The sequence below is a fragment of the Heloderma suspectum genome, chromosome 2 (assembly GCF_057233095.1).
Source record: "Heloderma suspectum isolate Gila_16-S chromosome 2, 16-S_ref, whole genome shotgun sequence".
Classification (NCBI taxonomy): domain Eukaryota; kingdom Metazoa; phylum Chordata; class Lepidosauria; order Squamata; family Helodermatidae; genus Heloderma; species Heloderma suspectum.
The window spans coordinates 333,654,974-333,682,526 of NC_139459.1; the positions used below are offsets into that span (position 1 = coordinate 333,654,974).

General features: G+C 44.5%; 1 protein-coding gene across 7 annotated transcripts in view; it reads left to right on the forward strand.

The window, feature by feature from the left end:
* The window catches only part of FHIT (fragile histidine triad diadenosine triphosphatase), a 1,278,194-nt gene that overhangs the window by 85,073 nt on the left and 1,165,568 nt on the right, over positions 1-27,553 (forward strand). Inside the window, exon 4 of one of the 7 annotated variants that reach the window (XM_084840497.1) lies at positions 3,583-3,770. The exons of the other annotated variants lie outside the window; for them this stretch is intronic. Within the exon in view, the coding sequence (XP_084696623.1) occupies positions 3,583-3,770 (188 nt within the window). The remainder of the gene's footprint in view (positions 1-3,582; positions 3,771-27,553) is intronic. 7 annotated transcript variants of the gene reach the window in all.

Genomic DNA, 27,553 nt, shown 5'->3' on the forward strand with positions numbered 1-27,553 from the left:
AGATTTCAGCCTTCAAGCTGGGAACACTGATATTATTATGTTCAAACTGGTGTCACAATATTTGGCAGCTATAAAAAGCAAACGCCCGGGCCGTAAGGGTTGGATGCCCTCTTTGCCTCTTAAGTCACATGGCTTCTTTCTCTTACCTAGTTTTATTCTCTGAATTATCTATATTTAGATAATGGCAAAGCAAGGCAGGTGGTTACAAGGGAGAAGGCCTTTTCATTGGTGGCACCCCACCTGTAGAATGCCCTCCCTAGAGAGGTTCACCTGGCACCTACATTGTGGTCTTTTTTTTTTCCCTAAGTGAAGAACTTTTTTTTAATTCTCCCAGCCATTTGAAGAACTGTTTTATTGCTTTAAGGGTGCAATCCTATGCATATTTCGACAGAAATAAGTCCTATGATTCCTAGCATTCCCCAGCAAGCCATGGTGGCTGGGGAATGCTGGGAGTTGTAGGACTTTTTTCTGTCTAAACATGCATAGGATTGTGTCTTTAGATCAGGGGTGGGCAACTTAGGGGTCACGGGGCTGAATTGCCCCCCCCCCACTGGGGCTGCACCCCACACCCACTGAAATTGCCGTGGTTTCTGGAATTGCCGCAGAAATCAAGAGGACTCAAAATGCTTGTAAGATTGGACTGAGGAAGATTAACAAGAAAGGTTGGGAAACAGTGTCTGCCTCTACACTTCTGTCATTGGCCCTGAAAATTTGGTCATTGAACTGAAACTGTTCAAGTTAGAGACTATGTTTCTTACCTAACAAAAGGCTACTGAAGACTCATACATTTTCATATGCTGTGAACTTATATATTTTTATTTTTTAAAGTATTCTTTGATGTTTTGATGTACAGACTTCTGGTCTCTGGTGAAATTTATAAATTTTTCTCTTGTGTATCATAGCCATATCTTGGGAATCCTGTGTATGGGGGGGGGGGGTGAAGCATAGCTAATCTCCATGGCTTTGTGCATCCCCTCAGGGGGAACAGTTTGTGATGAAGTTCTGTGTAGCTGGTTACAGTTTGTCAAAAAATGTCAGAGGGGCATGACTTGAGGGATGCTAGGGTCTGTCACAGAGTGAAGAGGGAAAAGTTAGGGGCAGGGCTCAAGACACTCCACCAGGTTGGCCATTCATGGAAGCCAACATAGAAGGGAGTCACTCTAAGGGAGGGGCATCCCTGCAAAGCAAGTCTGGCCATGAAGTTCATGCCCGGACTGCTGGACAATTCTCTAACTTCCACTTCATCTCCTCTATTGATATTTGTAGATGTGTGGATTAGCTGGTTCGATGGAGTCTGAGAATTTCCTAGAATCTGCGTTTGTAAAGAAGCTAGCTGTTAACTAATAAAGTAGTGTTATCCTGAAGCCTTGTTTCCTGGAGTGTGCTGATTGTGAAGGGGAGGATATAGGACTGTGACAGTCACTTCAGCATTGGCACTGGGACAGCATCCTCCGTGACGTCTGAAGGCAGCGAGCCAGCTTAGAGGGCACAGGGTAGGTCACATGGCACACACTGCGCTGTCCTCTTCAACACCCCACTGCAACTTAGTTATCCCCTGCCCAACTTTTGCTGCCTGAGGCAGCCAAGTCACTCTGCCTCATGGCAGAGCCAGCCCTGTCTCAGAGTGAAATCTTTCCCCTCACCTGCTACCTGATCCTTTTAACTGGAAATGCGAAGGATTGCATCTGGGAGACTTTTTGCAAAACATGTGCTCTAACCACTGAGCTATTGTCTCACATGGTATTATATTATTTCCTTCATATAATACTGATAAGATCAGATTTTTAATCACATGCCTCAGCTCAGAAAAAATCTAATTGTTCAATTTCTTATTTTTGTTTTGCTATTTTAAAGGTATTTTTTTGTTTTGCATTAGTCCAGTTCTGCACTTCTTCCCCCCAGCCCCACAAACCCAGTTAATCCACTGCAATGACATGTCTACAGGATTGACATTGAGCTGTGGCTCGATATTACTTGGGGGAAGGAAGCATTTGGTTTTTGAATGGTTTTCCACTTATGGTTGTACAGAGCAACAAGCATTTGGCCTTGTGCCATAAGAGAGCCTCCTCTGAAATGGTGCATTCCTATATCAGATCTGCACTACACCTCCTTCCTCCACACTGTGTGTTGGGAAATACAGTCAATTCAAATAATGTCTTCTTAATTGTATTCTTCTAGTAGTATAGCTGTAAGAGAGTACTGTGAATGTAAAATATTGCATATCTGTTTATGATATGTAGGTGTGACATGTGCTATAGCCAAACTATTTTAATTACGTCACTCAAGATTTTTTAAAGCAATAATTGGAAGTAATAGAGTATCACGTAACACACCACTTGCAGCATTGACTGTTTGTCTGTCTGGGAATTACCTTTTTTTCCTCCTCTCCCCCTCTCCATCATTTTCTTGGGAGTAAGGAGTGAGTGAAAAATCTTAGGGCTTGGATCCAGGCTCTGCCTTCTAGGGACAGAGGGGATCTGCTCATGGAAGGTGCCTCAACCCAATATTTGGGCATCCCCTTGCACCGAAGCCTGTGTAGGCTTTTCAAGGGGCTGGAGTGGCTGCTGTGGAAAGGAGGGGGCAGAGAAGTCCACTTTTGCAGCTCCAGATGTACACACCTAAATCTGGATCCAACCCAATGTGTATAACTTTGCACAGATGATGGCAGGAACTGGAGAATCCATTGATGCTTAGTGAAATGCTCTTAGTTATCTTTGGATGGAAGTATTAGAATTTCGTAGTGATGTTGGCTTTGGAGAAAACATATGCACTTGTCCTGTGCATTGTCATTATACAGAAATTAACAGCCATATAGATCTAGAAATATTTAAACTCTGCCCCCTCATTTGTACAGGGGTAACACATTGTATTATATATGCGAAGTCTTACATGGGTTTGTTTGCAGTATCCTGCTCAGTTACAAAGACCTGAAACCCCATTGATTTGAATAACTGGGCACAGAGCTACAGCTGAAATAAATGAATTTGTATACAGCATGGTAGTCAGCTGCTCAGTGTAGGCTTGCCCCAAAATCAATTTGGCTTATTGAGCATTTAAAAGGAATGCTGTGTGTAAACTAAAGCAGCCTGTAGGCTGTAATTCTAAGCAGAGCTATCTGGAAGGAGATCTCACTGAAATCAAGGGGAATAATGATGAATTCTAATGCTGACTGTTAGTCTTGTTAAAATCCTGTTAGCATCCCATTGTTCCCTGTCCCAAAAGAATGTGAACACCGGTATATGTGACTGTTGTTGTTTTAAATGTCAGGCTGCTGGTGGTTACCTTATTTTAAGTACTATGCACAATTAATATGCACTTGTTTATTTGTGATACTTCTATACTGCTTAATAATAAATTATAATAAAATCCCTAAGCGACTTAACAGAGAATGAAAGAGACACATTCCTGCCCAAAGCTCAAAATCTAAGTACAGATAGACACAGGAGGAAAGGGAGTGAGGACTACAGAAAGGGAGCCTAGAATGTATGAGCTGTGGTAATTAATGTAGTCCTGGTTAATAAAAAGACTGAACTCCCCTCTACTCCATTCAGTCTATGGCTGCCGCCATTTGTGTCCCGGCAGGAGACGAGGTTTGCAGCTGGAGGGACGGGGCACCTCCCCCCCGGCCAGAATTTCGGCCGGAGGGATGGGGCGCCTCCCCCCCGGCCAGAATTTCGGCCAGAGGGATCGGGCGCCTCCCCCCCCGCCCAGAATTTCGGGGGGAGGAACGGAGCGTCTCCCCCCCACCGCGAAGCAAGCTGCGGGATCAGGTAAGGGACTTTCATCCATCCCTACTAGCAGCAGCTCTCCAGAGTTTCAGACCAGAGTCCTTTCCAGCCCTACCTGGAGATGCCAAGGATCTGAACCTGGGACTTTGCATTCTAAGCTTAGGCTCTACCAGTGAGCTACAGTCTCTTCCCTCTTCGAGGAATATGTAGTGGGGGAGAGTCAACCATGGACTGCTTGTAAACTGAACTGCCCTCCCTGTCCCTGAACCACCCAGGAATGAGAGAAGATTTTAACTCTGAATAGGGCAGCAAGTACATTAAGTGTTTGAAAGAAACCATCCAGAAAATTTTCAGAGAAGTTACTCATCAAACAAAGTGTATACAGGGCTTAACAGGGAAAAGCAAAAGTAGGAGCATTTAATACTTTGAGAGAAAGCATGAGTTGTTCGTGAAATTCACTATAATAGGAATACTAGCAGATGCCTTATACCAAATTAGAACATTAGTGTAAGGCTGGGAGAACCAGGGATGCCTGAGTTCACGGAAATGCTCCAAACTTTACTTCAAAGCTCGGTACGGCATGCTCCCATTCTCACTCGTTTTTCAGTTTGTTCAAAGGGGAAAAGGTATTTTTCAAAAGTTGAGGATATTTTAAATTGTGCATTTTAAAACATGCACATTTTAAGGGTGCAATCCTATGCATGTTTAGACAGAAAAGAGTCCTACAACTCCCAGCATGCCCCAGCCAGCATGGTTGGCTGGGGAATGGTGGGAGTTGTAGGACTTTTTTTCTGTCTAAATATGCACAGGATCACGCCCTAAGTTGTGTGTTTTTCAAAAGTTGTGCATTTTAAATGCATTTTTAAAATGCACACTTTAAGCTATGCATTTTTGACAAATTGTGCATTTTTTAAAGTGCACATTTTTAGAGTGCACATTTTGCAAATGCAAATTTGGGAATTTACAAAGATTTTCAAAGAATACAGTCAGGGCCAGAAATATTGGAGCAAGGATAGCTGTTTTGGCAGTTGGCCTCCGTACACCACCACATTGAAGTTGAAAGGAAACACACCCAGATGGGAGCGAAGTCAGGACTTTCAGCTGTAATTCAAGGGGGTTGACAAATTGGGGCACTAACCATTCAGGAAGTACAGCCAGTGGCATACACCCCCCCCCATTATTGGTGGCTCATAGGTAATGGAACGAATGGCTGACAAGCAGCTGCATGGCCAGGTGTGGCCTGTTTCCTGGGTACCTCATGACCAATCAAGCAGATAAAAGGCCTGGAGGTGGTTCTGAGGGTTACATTTGCATTTGCTAGCTGTTCACTGGAACCCCCAACATGAAGTCCACAGAGGTGTCCATTAGGGATGTACGAATCCCTTACCTGGTTCCGGTCCAAGGCTTTGGCGGTGGGGGGGAGGCAATCCCTCCCTCCCCCCGGAATCCTCTCCAGACGGCTCCGCTCCACAGCAAGGCTGAGGAGCCGCCGGCCGGGGCTGGCCGCAGCCGGACTTCCGGCCACTGCCGGGCTGCTGCGTCCGCAAATGGTGGCCGTCTTAGCGGCCGCCATTTGCGTCCCTGCCTTTTGCCGTGATAGGCTATGTAAATACTTACGTAGCCTATTATGGCAAAGAGCAGGGGTGCAAATGGCGTAGTGGCTCATGGTGAAGAGGAACCCTTTCACAACATCTAGCCAGGGCAAGAACGCTCTTGAGCAGCGAGGCATGTCACTGTCGACATCTACAGTCAAGAGAGATCTTTATGAATGTAAATACAGAGGCTTCACAACAAGGTGCAAGCCACTGGGAACGCTCAAGAACCGAAAGGCCAGATTAGCCTTTGCCAGCAAACACCTAAAAAAGCCTGCCCAGTTCTGGAGTAAGATTCTTTGGACAAGATTAACTTGTACCAGAACGATGGGAAGAGAAAAGTATGGAGAAGGAAAAGAACAGCTCATGATCCAAAGCATTCGACATCATCTGTCAAACATGGTGGAGGCGGTGTTAAGGCATGGGCATGTATGGCTACCAATGGAACCGGGTCACTGGTGTTTATTGATGATCTGACTGCTGATAAAAGCAGCAGGATGAATTCTGCAGTGTATAGGGCTAGACCTTCTGCTCAGATTCAGCCGAATGCTGCCCAACTGATAGGACGCCGCTTCATATTGCAGATGGATAATGACCCAAAACATACAGCAAAAGCTACCCAAGAGTTTCTCCAGACAAAGAAGTGGGATGTTCTCCACTGGCCAAGTCAGTCACCTGATCTCAACCCAATAGAGCATGCTTTTCACTTACTGAAGACAAGACTGAAGGCAGAAAGACCCACAAACAAGCAGCAGCTGAAGCCAGCTGCAGTAAAGGCCTGGCAAAGCATCTTGAGGGAGGGAACTCAGCATTTGGTCATGTCCATGGGTTCCAGACTTCAGGCAGTCATTGACTGCAAAGGATTTTCATCCAGGTATTGAAGGCGATCCTTAAGTTTGAAATGATGTTGGTTTGTTCCATTACTTATGAGCCACCAACGATGGGTGTGTGTATGCCACTGGCTGTCCTTCCTGAATGGTTAGTGCCCCACTTTTGTCAAACCCCTTGAATTACAGCTGAAAGTCCTGACTTCGCTCCCATCTGGGTGTGTTTCCTTTCAAGTTCGATGATGTGTACAGAGGCCAACTGCCAAAACAGTTATCCTCGCTCCAATATTTCTGGCCCTGACTGTATATGCACCCATTCACATTTGTGTTTGGGGCATTTTGAAGTGGTATGCAAACAGAATTCTCATACATCCCTACATTGGTTCATTTAGCTACACTGCCCAGCAGGAACTTTCCTGGATTTCAGACAGGAGCCCTAGCTGGACATGTTGGAGATCAAACCTAGGACCTTCTGCATGCAAAACATGTGCTCTACCACTGAGCTATGGACCAAGCACAATAGAGAACTAGTGGAAAATACTTGAGACTCAAAGCATAATCCATTGGCTCCAGAGCGAGCCTAGTGATTCTAATATGCTATTTATTTATTACATTTCTGTATTGCCCAATAGCTGAAGCTTTCTGGGCAGTTCACAACAATTAAAACCACAAGTACAGCAGAAAACTATATAAAAATAAATGCTTAAAATTGCAATATAAATGAACAACCAGAATAAAACCTAGCAGCAATGCAGAGATTTAAAATACAGATTTAAAACAGCAGAGCTAAAAGACTGCAGTGCTAAAATGCTGGGAAAACAAAAAGGTTTGTTTTCTGGCACCTGGCACCAAAAGGTGTACAACACAGGCACCAGGTGAACCTCCCTAGGGAGCTCATTCCACAGCCAGGGTGCCACAGCAAAAAAGGCCCTCTTCGTGGTAGCCGCCTACCTCATTTCCTTTGGCGGGGGCTCCCAAGAAGGACCCCCTGAAGATGATCTTAGCATCCAAGCAGGTACATATGTGAGGAGATGATCCTTCAGGTAACCTGTCCCCAACCTGTTTAGGGCTTTAAAAGTTAATACCAGCACTTTGAATCGGACTGGCAGCCAGTGCAGCTGGAAAAGTATAATATGATCTTGTTGGCCAGTGATTGTTAACAATCTCGATGCCCTGTTTTGGACCAGCTGGAGTTTCTGAAGTGTTTTCAAAGGCAGCCCCACATATAATGCATTGCAGTAATCCAGATGAGAGGCCATCAGAGCATGGAGAACTGTAGCTAGGCTATCTCTGTCCAGATAAGGACATAGTTGGTTGGTATATCACCCTAAACTGATAAAAGGTGCTCTGTGCCACCGAGTCCACCTGTGCCTCAAGTGACAGTTCTGAGTCCAAGATCACCCCCAGACTACAAACCTGATCCTTTAGGGAGAGAGCAACCCTCTCCAGAACAGGCTGAATATCACCTAGAGGGGCAGACAAACCCCCACTAAGAGTACCTCCATCTTGTCTGGATTGAGTCTCAGTTTATTGGTCTTCATCCAGTCCATTACCGTGCCCAGGCACTGATTCAGAACATCCACTGCCTCAGCTGGATTTGATGAAAAAGAGAGGTAGAACTGGATGTCATCCACATATTGATGACACCTCAGCCCACCCCTCCAGATAACCTCCCCAGAGGTTTCATGTAGTTGTTGAACAGCATAGGGGATAAAATAGAGCCCTGTGGAACCTCATATCATAGTTGCCAATGCACAGAGCAGTAATCCCCACTACCACCTTCTGGAATCGATCATCTAAGCATAGTGGCTCCAACTCCCAGCCTAGATAACTTATCCAGAAGGATACCATGGCTGATGGTGTTGAAAGCCACTGAGACGTCCAAGAGAATCAACATGGTCTCACTCTGATCGGCTGTCTTTTGCACCTTGAAAAGACAGGGCATTTCAAGTCCAGAAGTGGGTGGAAGGGGTGTTGAGTATTTGGTGATTATGTGGTTTTGTTGAGATGCTTAACTTGTCTTGTTCAGTCTTTGCAGTTCCAAACTTGTTGGTCTTGCCCCTAATTATAAATGTGGGGTATGCGAAAACTGCGGATCAATACACCAGTCAGGTGATTAGTGTTTAGTGATTTCTAGACACAAATGCCCAAATATATCTGACATGGTGTGCCTGAAATTGGAGAAACTGGTAGGAAATCGAGCAATTTGGCCAACAAGGTAATTAATTTATGGATTTCCCCCCCTCCAACCTGAATTGTAGACCTAGTCGTTGAGTCGCAGCAGTGTGGTGCTTATTGTTTAAATCTCCCTTGAAATTAAATCCTTGCTGATCAAATGTGGTCTAATTTTTTTTTTTTAAGGGAAAGAAATAAAATGGGTCTGGGATCATGGTTGTATGTGTAGCAGTGATAAAGGAGACGTTTTCAGAAGATCCCACAAGTCATGATAGCAGCTGTGGAATTTGAAGCCAACCAGATCCCACAAGCTCTCTTTTTAACATTGGAACTAGTTTGGCAGTCTACAAAAGATGGATTGGCATTCAGACCCAGTCTTTCTATTGCTCATGCCTGATAGGTAGTATTTGTCTTTTAAAAATAACACACTCTGAACCCTACAGAAATGTCAGGGAAGAAATGCAGTCGAGAACTGCATGCGTGTCATCATTGCCCTTGCTGAAAGTTATGCTACTAATGGCAAGGTCTACTCTTTTGAACTGCAGCATTGAAGGGTGCAATCCTATGCATGTTTAGACAGACAAAAGTCCTACAATTCCTAGCATTTCCCAGCCTCCATGGCTGGCTAGGGAATGCTGGGAATCATAGGACTTCTTTCTGTCTAAACATGCATAGGATTGCACCGTAACAGTCCTTACTAACTCTCTCTCTCTTTCTCTCTCTCTCTCTCTGTGTGTGTGGTTATGTGTGCGTGTCTCTGTGTACCAATCTGAGAATAAATATGAGGTAACTGAATGCACATTTCAGGTATTTTTCATCGCATTTCTAATCTGAATGATTAGAAAAGATGAACCCACACCAGGTGTATAAGAATCTATCATCTAAAGCTGCCTTGCCCAGACTGGTGCCCTCCAGATGTTTTGACTTCAACTGCCATCATCCAGCGAGGCTGGTGGTCAGAAATGCTGGGAGTTGTAGTCCAAAATACCCAGAGGGCACCAGGTTGGGGAAGACCGCTCTAGAATCTAATCTTATGTTCCAAGTCTGAAATAAAAATAGTTAAATTTTCTGCCTTATTTTATTACCTGTTAACTATAACTTCTAGTCTAGTTAAAAACTTTAATAAAATGTTAAACATGTAAAATTCATTGTAAAGTTTATTTGGGGGGATTACTGACAACAGTTTGATCTAGGTTTCCTATATTTAAAACATACACATACACACTTATTACTTTGGGTTGTGTCACAATGGTTTTTCACGGCTTTTTGCGTTTTCATATCTGAGGCTTACATTGCCTTTGAGCCTCCCTCATCCTATTTATGCGGAAGTCTGATTGTTGATAATGTGGAAGAAAAAGTGGTTGAGAGGCATTTGTAATACAAATTAACATTCTGGCTAGTGTAGATTTGGATTGCAGAAATGGATTGATGCAACAAAGGCTTTTACGTGTCATCTGGGAAAACAAACAGATGGAGATGTGCATCTACAATTACTGGGTGACATCTAATGTTACATGAGCAGACTTGTGCAACAGAACATCCCTGTGCTCTCCTCCCCCTGTCCCCCCCCCCATATTTCCACAGGGGGCTGTAGAGGGGAGGTGTAACATGACCCACTTACCAATATTGTTCCATTGGCAGAAGATTAGATTTCACCCGGTGTTACTAACCTGTGCACTAGATCCAATTCAGAATGTCTAACTTGGTTGGTTCCTCAGGGATGGGTGTTGTAAGCCAAAACATCTGGAGGGCCATGAGTTGCCCCACCCTTGCATTACACCAGAACACTGGAATAGGAATGCTTGTTTTCTGAGGTAAATTAATATGGACTCCAATGTGGCAAGAACTCTTGTTGTGTAACGATGTGCTCTTTGATTATCTCCACAGCACCTGTCACAACATGCCCATCTCTCACCTTTCATTTTTCCTCATGATTATTAGGTTGTATTCTGCAACCTTCACATTACCATTTGCAGCTGAAATTGAGCAAGGCCAAGCCGTTAAGCTTTCTGTGCTGACAAGTTCATTATCACTTTTTATATATACCCATATGGTAAAATTAGATTAAAATAACACTCCATCTTGCATTAATTATTATATACATAATTTAGTTCTTTATATGCATGTTGATAGTTGGTAAAGCAATATGTAATTGGAAAATAGATTTCATATAATTAATATTTAATGCATCTCATCAACATCAGGAGTTGCTTATTTGGCAAACAACATGTTAACATGGAGCTGGTTCAAAAAGGAAGAAATTATATTAAAAGAAAAGAGGATTTTGGAGGCATATCTCAACTCCTGCAAAAGTCCTATTGAACTCAGTGGCATTTTCTTCTGAGTAGACCCATTAGGATTGTGCTGATAACTGTATGTGCTGTATGTGTACTTTGTGTGCAATTTTTTGTTTTTTTTATTTGTTTTTGTAAAACAACAACAACAGTAGCTGACTTCTTTAATCTGTACAGGCTTCAGTATTGTCCTTTGGAGAGTAGTATCTGACGCATTTTCCAAATATTCACATTTTGCATTTTTATTAATAGAGTGAGTTAAAAATGCTCTCGAGGACAGTTAGGTATTGTAGGAAATGCTAAGCATGTGACAAATTCTCTGTACCATACACAAGGGCTACACTAATGTCAAACAGTTTAAATATATTGTATTGCAAATGAAATTAGGCATGATAAATCTTTACCTTCAGACTTCTCATCTCTTTTCCTCTCCTGTTTCCCTTTCTTATTCTATACTTTTGGCACGGATATGGCTTCTGCATGCATGGCTGTATTTCTTTCATTCCTGCAAACTTTGCATATTATAATTCCTTCGACTTTTGATGTTCAGGCTATTAGTGTCATTGGTTAGGTAGCCAAAATGGCACCAGTCATTAGGGATGTATGAACTCACCCCCATCTAGAAGGGATGGCGGAAAACTCTGCCACGGATTTCAGTGAGGCCGAATGCACTGGCATTCGGCCCCCCGAAACCCGTGGCAGAACGGCCTCCCACTCCCCGCCACCCCATGGAATCCCCCCCTGGGACAAAGCTTACCTGGGGTGGATGTTCCAGCGGTGGAAGCTCCGGTGGTGGCTCTGGCGGTGGCAGCTGGTCTCTTGGCTGGCTGCTGTGGGTGCAAATGGCGGCCGCTGTAGCGGCCACCATTTGCGTCCTGCCAGGCTGCCGTGATAGCCTATCACGGCAAAGTCGCCTATCACGGCAAAGAGCAGGGGTGCAAACAGCGGCCGCTACGCTGTTTGCGCTGCTGCTCTTTCCATGATAGGCTACGTAAATATTTAGGTAGCCTATCACGGCAGCCTGGCAGGATGCAAATGGCGGCCACTACGGCGGCCGCCATTTGTGGCCACAGCAGCCGGCCGTGGCCAGAACTCCGGCTGCGGATGGCCCTGGCCGGCAGCTCCACAGAGCTGCCGCGGAGCAGAGCCGGCCCAGGGAGTATTCTGGGGGGAGGGATGGAGTGCCTCCCCCCCACCGCAAATCAAAGCTACGAAAAGGTAAGTGACTTTCGTACATACCTACCGTCTGGGTTCTCTGGACTCCTGCCCAGCCCCTGCCCCTGCCCCTGCTTACTGGTCCCTGGACCGCGCTCGAGCCCCTCCCATGTTTGGCGAGCAGCCTGCACTCACCCCAGTGGCCTTGTCAAGCTCTGTGGTCGCCATTTCTAAAACAAAGTAGAATAGCATTGGCAAAAATGCGCACATTTTTGAATGCAAGAAAATGCACATTTTGTAAATGCACATATTCTCATGTGTGAAATGTGCATTTTTGCAAAGGCATACAGTGTGTGTACGAAAATGTGCATTTTTTGTAAAATACGCATTTTTGCCCGTACGCGAATATGTACTTTCGCAGAATGCACATTTTCATGGGCGCACAAATTTGCACATTTTTGTGATCACCATTTTCTTAAAAAATGGGGACCATGAAGCTTGATGAGGCTGCCGGGGTGAGTGCAGGCCATTCGCTACATGCGGGCAGGGGGCAAGCACGGGCAGGGGCTCAACGAGCAGGGCTTGGTGGTGCGGGCAGGAGCAGGTCCACCTGATCCCCGGACTGAATCGGGCACCCGTGCCATTCCTAATAGTCATACAAGAAGGGGGAGCTATTGGCAGGCTCTGGGGAACTCCAAGTTTGCAGAAGTACAAAAAACCTTTACAAAAATAAACCATACGGTGACCGCCCAAACAACCCAATCTGGACTGAGTAATGGAATGGTGAATGACTGTTGGAGCAGCGGATGAGGAGGATGGAGTAGGGATGTACTGTGTAAAATCCGCTCCATCTGTGTTTTGTGGATTGTCAGGTGCCTTTTGTTCCATTGTTTGCCCACAGATGGATGCAAATATTTGTTTTTCATCATGTGGAAAAATATGCAAATAATTATGTAAGCATTTACATAAGTATTTATCTAAGTATTTACATAATTTACCTTAGGACGTAATATTTAGTGTATTGTCCCCCATTCCATTCAATGTTTCCTCAGCAGAAACTTAACGTATTTTCCCACAAATTTATGTGTGTAAATTTTGGGAAAGTGAAAAAATCATCTGGAAGTCCACGGATTCCCCGCAGCCTGAGGGGGTCGCTCTGCAGTGGATTCCACAGGTTGGATTCTTAGAAATCTGAGCTCATTTTAGTCTGTCTCGAATTTCTCCAGCATCCCTAGGATGGAAAACCTGGGGGGTGGGCAGAGGCTCCAAGCCATGCTGGGTTTTAAAAGCAAGCATCAGCCTTTGAATTGTGCCCAGAAATGGACCAGGAACTAGTGCAATTGTTCAAGGATTGGGGAGCTATGTTGCCATTACCTGGTCCCTGAGGTAGCAGCCTATTGGCTGTACTTTGAAGTAAGTGAAGTTTTTTGTATAGTCTTCAAGGCTGCCCCCACATACAGTGGATGAAGTCTGACCTGAAAGTTATTACAGCATGAATAACAGCAACTAGGGTATCTCAACTGATGGAAGATGCTCTGTGCCACACAGGCCAGTTGGGCTTCCAGCAGCAAAGTTGGATGTTGATCCACCACCAAACTTTAGGTTGAGCGCCGCTCCATCCAGAGCAGATTGAGCACCATCTCCTCTGGCAGAAGCAGCAGCCTCCAATAGTACCTGCCATCTTGCTTCAGTTGAGTTTCTGCTGGTTGGTTCTCATCCAGACACAAATTACCACGTGCACACTGCCTCACCTGAATGAGATGGGAAGAAGAAACAGAATTGGATGCCATCAGCATGTTGATGACACTTCACTCCAAACCTCCAGATGACCTCACACAGCAGCTTTGTGGACAATAAATGTATTATGTGAATTGACCATTAAAGGACCAGCATTAGATTTTGGTAAGGATCAAGCATCCCTAAGAAGTAACAACTATAAAAATATGACTGTTGGCGGATGGTTTTGCCATCAGAATCTGACACATTAAAAACAGGGGGTGGGGATGTGCCAAAGTTTCCAAGCATTATAACAATATTCTGAGCAAGATTCACAAATTGTAGACCACAATGCCCTAGTGTAAACAGATAGTCCAGCTTTCTGGATTTCTCACTGAAAGGCAGAATGGTGGAGAATTTTTTCTTCCATCATGTTAAGTCACTCTGTATTTTCTGGGCTAGAAGAAAATATATTTTCACTTGACTATTTCAGCCCATATACTGTTATTTTCTGTAGACCCTTCATCTTTCTACTCTTCATCTTGCAAAATTAAAATGTTCCTTACTTCCTTTAGCCCCCTATAATGCCAGAGAAACGCCACAATATTTTATTTATCCCTCAGGATGTAAGGCAGACCTAGCTTGTGATCCCAGAAAAAAAGAATCAGATTTTTTTTTGCCATTTAATTTCAAGCAGCTACTACAGACTGAAGCTATTTCTCAAGTTCTGCCTTTCATTTTTTTTTAGAGCATGATTGATATTAATCTTTTATTTTCCTTTATAAAAATTTATTTTTCCCTGAACTCAGTACTGGTAATATATTATTCAGTCTTCTTTCTTTAATAACAGCTTTGGGTTGTTCCATTAGTCACTACAGTTATTGCAACACTAAAGGCCTAATTCATCAGTATTTGACTTGCACAGGCAGAGCGTAATGCTTCTCTGATTCCTCTATGCATCAGGCCCGTCACTTTTGGTTACATGGGAAATAGCTGCCATCTTGGCAGGAAATGCAGAGGTTCGAAGCAAGAGTGTTGCATTGTCTCCACGTGAGCTTCAGGATGCAAAAAGTAACATGTCAGATGCCTTGTCTGAATAACAGAAGTAATATAAATGCTGTTTCTTTCTGGTTCCACTCAGGACAATTAATAACATTATCATCATCAACATTTATTATTAAAATTTATATCATTTATTTGCTAAATAGTGGCTGTATTATTTATTTGGTAAAAAGCCAACATCCACCTCTAATTGAGGGTTTGACTGCAATAGTTCTGTTTGGGAGATCTCCATGACCAATGTAAGGGCAGGGTGATTTACCCTAGGCTTGCACATATCGACACAGCGAACCAGTGTGGAACCTCTTCAGATTGTGTAGTCTAGGGATGTCGGAGGAATCTGTCTGGGGGTGAAGTTCGCCAGGCTTTCAGCAGCTCGGTCCCCTGGACTCCAGCTCACGTTTTTTTGGTTCCCCCCTCTTTCTTTTAAATTGCCATTTACACACATTGTGGCTGCAATTTACATAATTTATGCAAATTTCAGCTGTAATATGCTTATTTTTGCATGAATGGCACCTGCAATTTGCACAAATTGTGGGCACAATTTGTGCAAAATTAAACAAATCACAGCCACAAATTATGGCTGAAATTTGCACAAATTATAGCCAGAATTTTTGCAGATTATGCAAATAGTGCCTACAATTTGCATAAATGGTGATTTTAAGAAAAAAAAACTTGAGCAAGTTCATGGATTTCAGGAAAAAGCCCGTGGCTTGCAAACAGAGCTGGGGGCTTTGAGGAAATCCAATGAATCCAAACAGGGCTGGATTTCCCTGCGATGGCCATCCGTAGTGTAGTCTGCATGTCAGGTTACCACTTCCAGTATGGAAGTGCTCAAGAGGAGAAAGTAGTACTCTCCAAGGACAGTTTCCATTGGGAATGGGCACGCAAATGCTGCTCACCACTCAACTGGATTGGGCTCCTAAAGTTTTCACTTGTCAGGGTTTGCCTGGACCATTTCAGAGGAAGGGGTGAAGAAAGTTGAAATAAAGTTAAAAGGGACCAGATCTATTTATTCATTTATTACATTTCCATTAGCTGAACGTCTCTGGAAGGTTCACAGAACTAGGGCTGTGGAGGGACCCCCTGATCTAAACCCCCTGATCTTTGCAGCTTCCGAGGAGGGCCCAATCTGGCTCAGGCAGATTTGGGGGGGGGGCTGACCCACCTCGGCGCCGAGCCCCACTTCAGGTCTCCCCCACACCCTCACGCAACCCCCCAGCTCCTTACTTGAGCCACCTCTTCCTCCGCTGCCACTGCCGCCGTCACCTTCTCCATTGCGCCTCACCGCTGCCTTCTCTGTTATGCCGCCGCCACCACCACGGCACAGAAAGCAGTGGCGGCATGACAGTGGAGAAGAGAAAGAAGGCAGTGGTGTGGTGGCAGTGAGGAGAAGGCAGTGGTGGTAGCGGCAGCGGGGAAGGCAGTTCAGGTAAGGACCTGGAGGTGCTGGGGGGGGGCTGGGCCGGGGCTGGTTGGGCTGGGGGCTGAAGCTCTGAAGTGCCCGAGTGCTTCGTTGAGCCCCAACCCACTCCGGGCTGCTTCATGCCCCCTCTGCTTTGCCTCGGAAGGGGCACAACATTGCCCAAAGTGGCCCGCTTCGACTCGGGGTTCAGGCCTCAGGCCAAAGTGGTGCACAGCCCTACACAGAACAAAACTTAAAACCATAAAATACATTAACGTAGTATTTTAAACAATCATATGTTTAAAATAGAATACAATAGGGATGTCAGAGAATTCCTCCACGGATCTTGGTGAGGCCAAATGCCAGTGCATTTGGCCCCCCGAAATCTGTGGCGGAACGGCCTGCCCCCCCGCCCCCCCGCAGATCCCCCCCGGGACGAGACTTACCTGGGGCGGATCTTTCGGGCGGCGGCAGCTCCGGCGGTGGCTCAGGCTGCGGCGGTGGCCGGTCTTCCGACCGGCTGCCACCAACGCCATTTCCAGGCTTGTGTTAAAAAAAAAAAAGACGTGATAGGCTATGTAAATCTTTACGTAGCCTATCATGGTTGGGTGGGTTTAAAAAAAACAACCGTGTATGCAAATGGCGGCGGCTACGGCTGCCGCCATTTGTGTTCCTTCTTTTTATCGTCTTAATCTACGTAAATATTTACGTAGACTATGACGGCAAAAATAAAGGGGAACGAAAATAGCGTAGCGGGCACTATTTGCATCCCCTTTTGATTTGCTGTTTTAGCCTACGTAAAGATTTGCGTAGGCTAAAATGGTGAATGAAAAAGGGATGCAAATAGCGCCCGCTACGCTATTTGTGTTCCCCTTTATTTTAGCCGTCATAGTCTACGTAAATATTTATGTAGATTAAGACGGCCAAAAAGAAGGAACTCAAATGGCGGCAGCCGTAGCCGCCGCCATTTGCGTACGTGGTTGTTGTTGTTTTTTATCCAGAGCCCTCCGCGGCTGGAAATCCAGCTGTGGACGGCTCTGGCCTGGCTGGGCTGGGCCGGCTGCTCCGCGGAGCTGCCGCGGAGCACAGCTGGCCGTTCGAGGATTCCGGGGGGAGGAACGGAGTGCCTCCCCCCTGGCCAGGATTCCGGGGGGAGGGACAGAACGCCTCCCCCCCCACTATCAACATAATCCGCGACAGGTAAGTCACTTTTGTACATCCCTAGAATACAGCCAAAGTAGGAACCAGGGTAAAAGTGAGCAGCAGCGCAAAGATCTAAAGATGCACTAACACCATTTTTAAAACTGAAGAGCTAAAGGGTCTGGGAAGATAAAAAGGTCTTAACCGTGTGCTGAAAAAAGCACAGCATAGGTGCCAGGGAAGTCTTTCAGGGGAAGGCATTCCACAACTGGGTTTCCACCACTGAAAAGTCCCTCTCCTTAGTGGCCACCAACTAGGGAAGTCTGTTGGCAGGAAATCCAGCCCTTTTTGGGATCTCCCAAATTCCACAGCATGCCTGACTTGGCTTGTGTTTGTAACCTGAGCCGTGCAATTTCCTTGGGTTCCAGGGTCTTTTTACATTGTGTGTGTGTGCGCGCATGGGAGCGGGATTGCTTCTGCAGTCATTTGCACAAATAGAAATTGGCACAAATTGCAGCTACAATTTGCACAAATTTGCATAATTTGTGCAAATAGTTGTAAATTTTGCAAATTTTGCAATTTATAGCTGTAATTTGCATTGTTGTTGTTGTTGTTCAGTCGTTCAGTCATGTCCGACTCTTCATGACCCCATGGACCATAGCACGCCAGGCCTTCCTGTCCTGCGCACTCTCCCGGAGTGTGCTCAGGTTCATATTCATTGCATCGGTGATGCTATCTAGCCATCTCATCCTCTGCCATCCCCTTCTCCTTTTGCCTTCAGTCTTTCCCAGCATCAGGGTCTTTTCCAGAGAGTTTTCTCTTTGCATTAGGTGGCCAAAGTATTTGAGCTTCAGCTTCAGTATCTGTCCTTCCAATGAGCACTCAGGGTTGATTTCCTTTAGGATTGACTGATTTGACCTCCTTGCAGTCCAGGGCACTCGTAAGAGTCTTCTCCAGCACCACAGTTCGAAAGCATCAGTTCTTCGGCGCTCAGCCTTCCTTATAGTCCAGCTCTCACAGCCATACATTACTACTGGGAAAACCATAGCTTTGATTAGACGGACCTTTGTCGGCAAGGTGATGTCTCTGCTTCTTACTATGCTGTCTAGGTTTGCCATAGCTTTCCTCCCAAGGAGCAAGCGTCTTTTAATTTTATGGCTACAGTCACCGTCTGCGGTGATCTTGGAGCCCAAGAAAGTAAAATCTGTCACTGCTTCCATTTCTTCCCCTTCTATATGCCAGGAAGTGATAGGGCCAGATGCCACGATCTTAGTTTTTTTAATGTTGAATTTCAAACCGCCTTTTGCACTCTCCTCTTTCACCCTCAACAAGAGGCTCTTTAGATCCTCTTCGCTTTCTGCCATTAGGGTGGTATCGTCTGCATATCGGAGGTTGTTGATAATTCTCCCAGCAATCTTAATTCCGACCTCTGATTCATCCAACCCGGCATTTCTCATGATGTACTCTGCATATAAGTTAAATAAGCAGGGTGACAATATGCAGCCTTGTCATACTCCTTTCCCAATTTTGAACCACTCGGTTGTTCCATGTCTGGTTCTTACTGTTGCTTCTTGACCCTCGTACAGGTTTCTCAGGAGACAGGTAAGGTGGTCTGGTACTCCCATCACTTTAAGAATTTCCCACAGTTTGTTGTGATCCACACAATCAAAGGCTTTAGCGTAGTCAATGAGGCAGAAATAGACATTTTTCTGGAATTCTCTTGCTTTCTCCATGATCCAGCGAATGTTGGCGATTTGATCTCTAGTTCCTCTGCCTCTTCGAAACCCAGCTTGTACTTCCGGTAGTTCTCGGTTCGCATACTGCTGAAGCCTAGCTTGTAGGATTTTGAGCATCACCTTGCTGGCATGTGAAATGAGTGCAATTGTGCGGTAGTTTGAACACTCTTTGGCGTTGCCCTTCTTTGGAATTGGAATGTAAACTGACCTTTTCCAGTCTTGCGGCCATTGTTGAGTGTTCCAGATTTGTTGGCATATTGAATGCGGCACTTTAACAGCATCATCTTTTAGGATTTTAAATAGCTCAGCTGGAATACTGTCATCTCCGCTAGCTTTGTTGTTACTAATGCTTCCTAAGGCCCACTTGACTTCACTCTCGAGGATGTCCGGCTCAAGTTCAGTGGCCGCACTATCATGGCTATCAGGGACATTAAGATCTTTCCTGTATAGTTCTTCTGTGTATTCTTGCCACCTCTTCTTCATCTCATCTGCTTCTGTTAGGTCCCTGCCTTCTTTGTCCTTTATCATGCCTGTCTTTGCACAAAACGTTCCCTTGAGATCTCTGATTTTCTTGAAGAGATCTCTAGTCTTTCCCATTCTATTGTTTTCCTCGATTTCTTTGCATTGTTCATTTAAGAAGGCCTTCTTGTCTCTCCTTGCTATTCTCTGGAACTCTGCATTCAGTTGGATATATCTTCCGCTTTCTCCCTTGCTTTTCGCTTCCCTTCTTTCGTGAGCTACTTGTAAAGCCTCATCAGACAGCCACTTGGCTTTCTTGCATTTCTTTTTCTTTGGGATGGATTGAGTTGCTGCCTCCTGAACAATGTTACGGACCTCCGTCCATAGTTCCTCAGGCACTCTGTCTATCAGGTCTAATCCCTGAAATCTATTCCTCACCTCCACTGTATATTCATAAGGGATATGACTTAGGTCATACCTGAATGGTTTAGTGGTTTTCCCTACGTTCTTCAATTTAAGCCGAAATTTTGCAACAAGAAGCTCATGATCTGAGCCACAGTCAGCTCCAGGTCTTGTTTTTACTGACTGTATAGAGCTTCTCCATCTTTGACTGCAAAGGACATAATCAATCTGATTTCGATATTGACCATCTGGTGATGTCCATGTGTAGAGTCGCCTCTTGTGCTGTTGGAAAAGAGTGTTTGCTATGATCAGTGTGTTCTCCTGGCAAAACTTTATTAGCCTTTGTCCTGCTTCATTTTGTACACCAAGGCCATGCCTGCCTGTTATCCCAGTGATTTCTTGACTTCCTACTTTAGCATTCCAATCCCCTATGATGAAGAGGACATCTTTTTTTGGTGTTAGTTCTAGAAGGTGTTGTAGGTCTTCATAGAACTGATCAACCTCAGCTTCTTCGGCATCAGTGGTTGGGGCATAGACTTGAATTACTGTGATGTTGAATGGTTTGCCTTGGATTCGTACTGAGATCATTCTATCGTTTTTGAGATTGTACCCCAGTACTGCTTTCCCCACTCTTTTGTTGACTATGAGTGCTACTCCATTTCTTTTAAGGGATTCTTGCCCACAGTTGTAGATATGATGGTCACCTGAATTAAATTTGCCCATGCCTGTCCATTTTAGTTCGCTGATTCCCAAGATGTCGATGTTCAATCTTGCCATCTCATGTTTGATCACCTCCTGCTTACCTTGATTCATTGATCTCACATTCCAGGTTCCTAAACAATATTGTTCTTTACAGTATCGGATTTTCTTTTCACCACCAGACACATCCACAGCTGAGTGTCCTTTCGGGTTTGGCCCAGCCGTTTCACTCTTTCTGGCGCAACTTGGAAATACCCTCTGCTCTTCCCCAGTAGTATATTGGACACCTTCTGACCTGAGGGTCTCATCTTCCAGCGTCATATCTTTTAGCCTTGTGATAGGTTCCATGGGGTTTTCTTGGCAAGGATACTGGAGTGGGTTGCCATTTCCTTCTCCAGTGGACCACATTTTGTCAGAACTCTCTGCCATGACCTGTCCGTCTTGGGTGGCCCTGCACGGCATGGCTTATGGCTTCACTGAGTTACGCCAGCCCCTTCGCCACAACAAGGCAGTGATCCATGAAGGGGAAAACTAAGCTACCATTTCCTGAACTAAGTTTAGTTCAAGCAGCAGTTCAAGGCTAATAACTACAACTATCTCAGAGATCAGTCCAATGAAAGTTTCCCAAGTTGGGATGTCTACGGTGCATAATACAAGGCAAAGTCAAGGGTCACGATAAATCCAGGCCAGAAAACATTCTAAGCAATTAAAGGCATGGTCCAAGAGCAAGTTACAAAGCTAGAATTTACGCACACAGGGAGACATGTTGTTGTTGTTGTTATTTATTTGGTTATTATTTATTTTAATAACAGCAACAACAATCATGTTTTAAGCCACTCTCAGCTCACCATGTGTCTCATGCTTGGTAAAAGCAATTACTCACTGATTGGACTGAGGCCCTGTGCTGATTGGACCATTATGGTGTGATGGAAGTTAAACAGCTATATGTTGACTTGCATAAATTTTGCCTTTAGTATACCTCAGCAGCAGCACAGGGTGGAGGGGAGGGAGGGAGGGAGAATAAGAGCTATAAGAGCTTGCTTCTGAGTGCCTCCTCTTCATTACACATTATTATTCCAAAATGCTGGTGAGCACATAGGTACCGAGTGGAAATGTCACCTTTTTGACACAATCAGACCCTTTTAGGAAAGGTAAAAAATGGCTAGAAATTCTTTTTCAAGGAACAATTTTGTTAGACCAAAGGGGAAAATTATGCATCTTAGAAAATGTCAAGGGAAAAATGAATTTCGTAATAAACAACATTTTTCGGAAGACACATTTTATTTCCTTAGCTACAGTCTGTGTCAAATAATCTACTGCGTTTATTCTTTTCCAAGTCCAGACAAATCAATTTGCCATTTAAAGGGGATTTCCCCCCCCCCAACAAGATAATAAAGGCAATTAAATAAATGAATGTGCTTATATAATGTGTTTGATTTCCTCCCCTGAATTAAAACTTTGGCTTAAAAAAAATCAGTAGGAGTTTACTGAACTCAGTAATTAGCATTTACCAGGCTGACATTTACCAGTTTGATATGACAAATCCCAGACATTTTAAAATACTGTCTCGTGAAATCACAGCTCCCACCCCTTGGTATATATAAGCATGTTAAGCTCAGAGGGAAGTAATAGTCAGTCTTTGATATTTTTGCTCCTCGGTGGTCACTGGCCTATTTTACAGTGTCTCATCCAATATCTTAGCTATAAATGTTGGCAAGAATCATGCCTCCTTGGAGGATTTTGAATGTTTAGAACTGTGAAGTAAAACTTGAGCATGTTTTCATTTTCTCTGGAGGTAGCACTCTGAAAGTATTTAAGCTGAGTATAAGCAAGCTTACAACAGTATTCAAAGGTACCATGAAACATCTGCTCTCTTGTTTTGCTCAGTTATGCTCTGACATAAAACAACCCACTTTGCTTGTCCTCTTGCAAAAGAAGAGTAATATGGCACGTAAAGTTTATGAGTAAAGAATAACTTGGAAACAGGGTGCTGCAAACAGGGTGCTATGCGCGCGCACACACACAAATTAAAAACAATGGACCACCATTCATTTATTTAATTTTCTTTTATCCTACCTTCCAATCATGGGATCCAAGGCAGCTAACAAAGTGAAAATATGAAAGAAAACAATGATAAGCAATCGTCAAATAAATTTGACAAATTCTATATAATAAATAGCAGTAGTCAAATTAGATATATTGACAGATGCAGCTAAATTGCTGCTGCATTCCCAAAATGCTTTCTGGAATAGAAGGTCTTTTCCTCCCATTTGGCAGTACAGCAGATTGGAGATGGATGGGCCTCACAGGGAAAGGAATTACACAGCCTGGGGGGCAATTACCAGTAAGGCCCTCTTGTATGTGCTTACTGGCCCTATCTCAGATGGTGGTTGTTGTCATGGCTATTTATCTGGTACAGACTCTGGCACAAAACACCAAGATCAGGGAGACTGTTTAGAGCAAATCTCACAGCAAAGTTTTAATGGTTAACACTTCTTATAACTCATCTTAACTATAGCAGAAGCTATAAGAACATTACTGAGTTCAAGCAACAGTTCAAGGCAAATAACTACAACTGTGTCAGACATCAGGCCAATTAAAGTTTCCCAAGTTGGGATCTCTATGGTTCTTAATACAAGCCAAAGTCAAGGGTCATGATAAATCCAGGCCAGAAAACATTCCAGGCAATTCAAGGCATGGTCCAAGAGAAAGTTACAAAACTAGGATTTACACACACAGGGAGAGATCAGTCCAATGATAGATTCTACACTGGAATATCCATGGTGCATGTGACAAAGCATGAGAGGATCAAGGGTCACAATAAGTCCAGGCAAAAAAGCAGTGTGGTTTTTAAGACAACATTCCCAACAGAGGCTTGCCAGCCCTTTCTCCAGCTCCCATAAACAGTTTTAGGGCAGACAAGAGTCTTGGGTTCATAATTCATGATAAGTCCAGGTCAATATCTTGAGCAATTTAAACAATGATAGCTCCAAGAGAGAGAGAGAGAGAGCGAGAGAGCGCGTACTGGGCAGTAGAGAGGTTCCCATGCAGGGCCTATATGATCCATGCATCCAGGCAGACTAAGTCCAGGATTCAGGATAGTTGTAGGCAAGTTCTCAACAATACAAGATTCAAACAGACAAGGGTCCAGATTTGATGGAGAATCCAGGTGAGAAGTATGTCGACAGCTGAGATGATAGAAAGTCTAGGCAGATAGGGTTTCAGGCAATAAAGATGGAATATTTCCAGCAAAGGCCCTGTAGCCTTGGCACTGGCTTAAATGCAAGGAAAGGGCTGTTTGAGCCCTCTTTCTGATGAATAAACTGACAGGGGATTCTAGCCTGTAAATAGGGGTGGACGAAAGTCCCTTACCTGTCGTCGAAGGACGTTTGTGGGGGGGAGGCGCTTCGCTCCTCCCCCTGCGAAGTTCAGGCCGGGGGGGGAGGCTTCCCGCCTCGCCCCGGCCGAAATTCAGGCCGGGGGGGGAGGCTTCCCGCCTCGCCCGGCCGCGAACGCGAAAGTTTAAAAAAAAAAATGCCCCCTGATAGGCTACTTGACGATTCACGTAGCCTATCACGGCTAGATCTGCAAACTCAGCCGTGATAGGCTACGTCAATCGTCATGTAGCCTATCATGGGTGACTTAAAAAAAAAAAGCGCGTACGCTAATGGCGGCCCCCATAGGGAGCCACCATTCGCGTTCCTTATTTAGTCGCTGTAGTCTACGTAAATGTTTACGTAGACTACGCCGAAAATAAGGGCAACGCAAATGGCGTTGAGCTTATTTTCGCCGTAGTCTACGTAAATCTTTACGTAGACTACAGCGACCAAATAAGGAACGGGAATGGCGGCTCCCTATGGGGGCCGCCATTATCCGTACGTGCTTTTTTTTTTTTTTAAAGTCACCCGTGATAGGCTATGTGACGATTGACGTAGCCTATCACGGCTGACTTTGCAAATCTAGCCGTGATAGGCTACGTGAATCGTCACGTAGCCTATCAGGGGGCGTTTTTTTTTTTTTTTTTTATTGCAATGGCGGCGGTGGCAGCTGGTCGAAAGACCGACTGCCACTCCCGCCCTGCTCGAACACCCGCCGAACCGCCAGCCGTACCCGCCGCCGGGAGGGACATTCAGCGAAGGTAAGTCCCGTCCCGGGCGGGGTGCGGGGGGGGGTTCGGAGGATTTCTCCCCGAAACTTCGGGGGGCCGAGCACCAACGTGTTCGGCCCCCCGAACAAGTTTCGGGGAGAAATTCTCCGCCAACCCTACCTGTAAATCAGCAAGATATTAAAGAAGGCATTTGTATTCTGCTTTCCATAGATGCTTCCATTCCCAAGAAACAGGTTTGAAAATCCCCTTCTTCCTTAGCCCCCGCCCCCCGGCCTGATTCCCACAAAGAGGCGATCCACTTTCTTAGCTGTAAACGTGCCATTCAAGGTTGAAACTTGCAGCTGGTCAGAAGTGTTTAACTTCTTTGGCCTAGTCCCCTCTGTGAAACCAGGCATAGTTATGCTCTCACCATTCTGACATTCCTCATTTTGAGTAGGCTCAAACCAACCCCCTCCTTTGGCCTGCCTTCAGAGGAGACACCAGGCCAAGCTTAGGGATGGACAGATTCACCTCCATCTGGTCCCCTTGGGTGATCACCAAGCCGCTGTTGCTGCCTGCCCATGCGTGCTGAGAGCTAAAGGATGGCTCAGTGACCACCGCAAGGCCATCCGTCCCCTAACTGAGCTGCAATTGTGTGCACAGTTGCAGCTCTCAGTTACTACCGCATATCTCAAGTTGCATCTACCGCTGCCTGACAGGAGCAATGACTCGAGATTAGAGGCGTAAAGGGCCCTTTATGCCTGTAATCTTGAGTCATTGCTCCCTTAAGGCAGCCATAGATGAAAATTTAAATATGTGGAAGTAACTGTGAGACGCAATTGTGCACACAATTGCAGCTTGGCAAAGGGCCAGCCGGCTTGCAGCGCTTCTCCCCAGTTGCTGAGTGGGCAAATTTGCCCCCCACAGCCTGGTGAGCAGGGTCTGGGTGGCCAGGAGGGGAGTCTATCAGACTCCACCCCTTGCTCAGACTCCTGTGTCATCCCAGGCTGAGCTAAACTATCCCAGTCCACTTCTTAAACAGAATCTGACTCTAAACTAGAGGGCCTACAGGAGCCTGCAGGCCAATCCTGACGGTGGGGAACAGAGAAACATGATGATGATCCGTGTGCTCAGGTAGGCCAATGTTGAGAGTCATTCAATCAACGTCCTTGCATATGATGTTTACTAGTTTTATAAAACCCAAGGGACACCAATCTGGAACTCAGAAACATATTAACTGAGTTTGGATGAGCCTCAGTACTGGAAGTTAATTACAAAATGAATTACAGAATGAATAATTACAGAATGAATATTCTGTTAATTACAGAATGAATATGTATAATTATTGCACTGAAACAACAGCAGCAATCTAGGAGATGTCACAATAACCATTTTTGCTTTATATTTGGGAGTGTTAGTAACAAAGGACTTCAGGGAATTAAGGAAGAGAAATCTAGATACTTTATTAAAACATATAAAAAGAGGACTATGTTCGTGGAAACTCTCATGGCTAGGCAGAATCAACGGCAGCCATAAACATGATGGTTGCTCCAAAATTCTTACTGCCTTTTCAAACACTGGTGATTTTAATTCTGCCAACAGTCTTCAAAAACTGGTAAATATTACTTGATCTTTATCAAGAGTCAGTCGTTATATGGATTCCTCATCCTGCTAATGATTGTAGTCTGGGCTGTGGAACTCCATGCCAAAGAAGCAAAGCTCCGCCTTTCTGCTGGTAGGCAAAGAGATTTTTTAGGCAGGACTTTTGTCATTAAGCTATCTTGTCTGCTGAACTAGCATTTTAACTGGTGGGTGCTCTTTATTTTTTATTTCTTTTTAACTTGTGTTTTCAGTGTGTTTTAAACTGATGTGTTTTAATTATGTAACATTTTATCTGTATTTTATTATTATTAGTCACCTTGAGCACTGTTTTTAGTGAAAATGTGCATTAATTAATTAATTAATTAATGTTTGGCACCAACTACACCCCCTCCATATCCCATATTACACCACTCATAGATCTCAGAGGAGGAGGATAATGTATACTGCCTTGAGCTCCTTGAGGAAAGGTGGGATATAAATGTGACAAATAGTACATAAATAACTATGTAAAAGGACAAACCCTTAACTGTAACTAAGCTAGATAATTTGCTACAAGGCTTAGAAATGAACTGGATATAAAACACTACTCTATAAGTGCAAGGCAGCTAGGGCCAGATCTACACCTTGTGTGATATCATTATGATTTCATCATGGTAACACTAGATCCCTCTTGTGCATTTATACCTCTTAGGACACACAATGACATTTGTTGCAGTATATTGGATAATGTGGAATAAAAAGCAGGAAATAACATTACAAAAGTGATACATTGAATGTAATGTGTAATAATGGGCTATTTATGCCTGTAATCTTGCGTATGTGGGTGATTCACGGCACCATTTTGTGTATAAGTCTGTATACACATTTTTTGTGATTACCATGTTTTTTCACAACATGGCAATCACGGTGGAGGAGGATGGGGCCTGGTAAGTGCGGGCAGCTCAGTGAGCATTGGGGCGGGGAATCAAGTGGGGGCAGGGCCTCAGCAGGAATGGCTCAGGACTAGGCATGGGGGCAGGTGGTCCGCCAGACTCCCGGACCAAAACAGGCACCCACGCTATCCCTACTTATGCTAGTCCATCTCCTAGACTTGCTAGTCAAGTCTTCTTTCAGCCATCAAGCCCAGTGGATTACCACTATCTTTCAGCCTATCCTCTCTCTCATAGTGTTGTAAGGGGACCATGTATGACAATCTGAGGTGCTTGGAGGAAGTTCAGGGTAATGATGTAATAAATAATAAATAATATAAATAAATAATAAATAATATAAATAATAAATAATAAATACATGGATTTGTAACACTGAGTGCTTTATATGGGGGAGCATTATGATCCCACACATACATTCTGAAGTGGTACAGTCCAAGCAAAGCTGTACCACGTGATTCTGCTGATGGATTTTTGTTAGTGCATTCTTCTAAATCTCTCTAGTCTTGATGCTTCCTGAAAGCATTTCTGGGAGAGAGAAAAAAATTCTT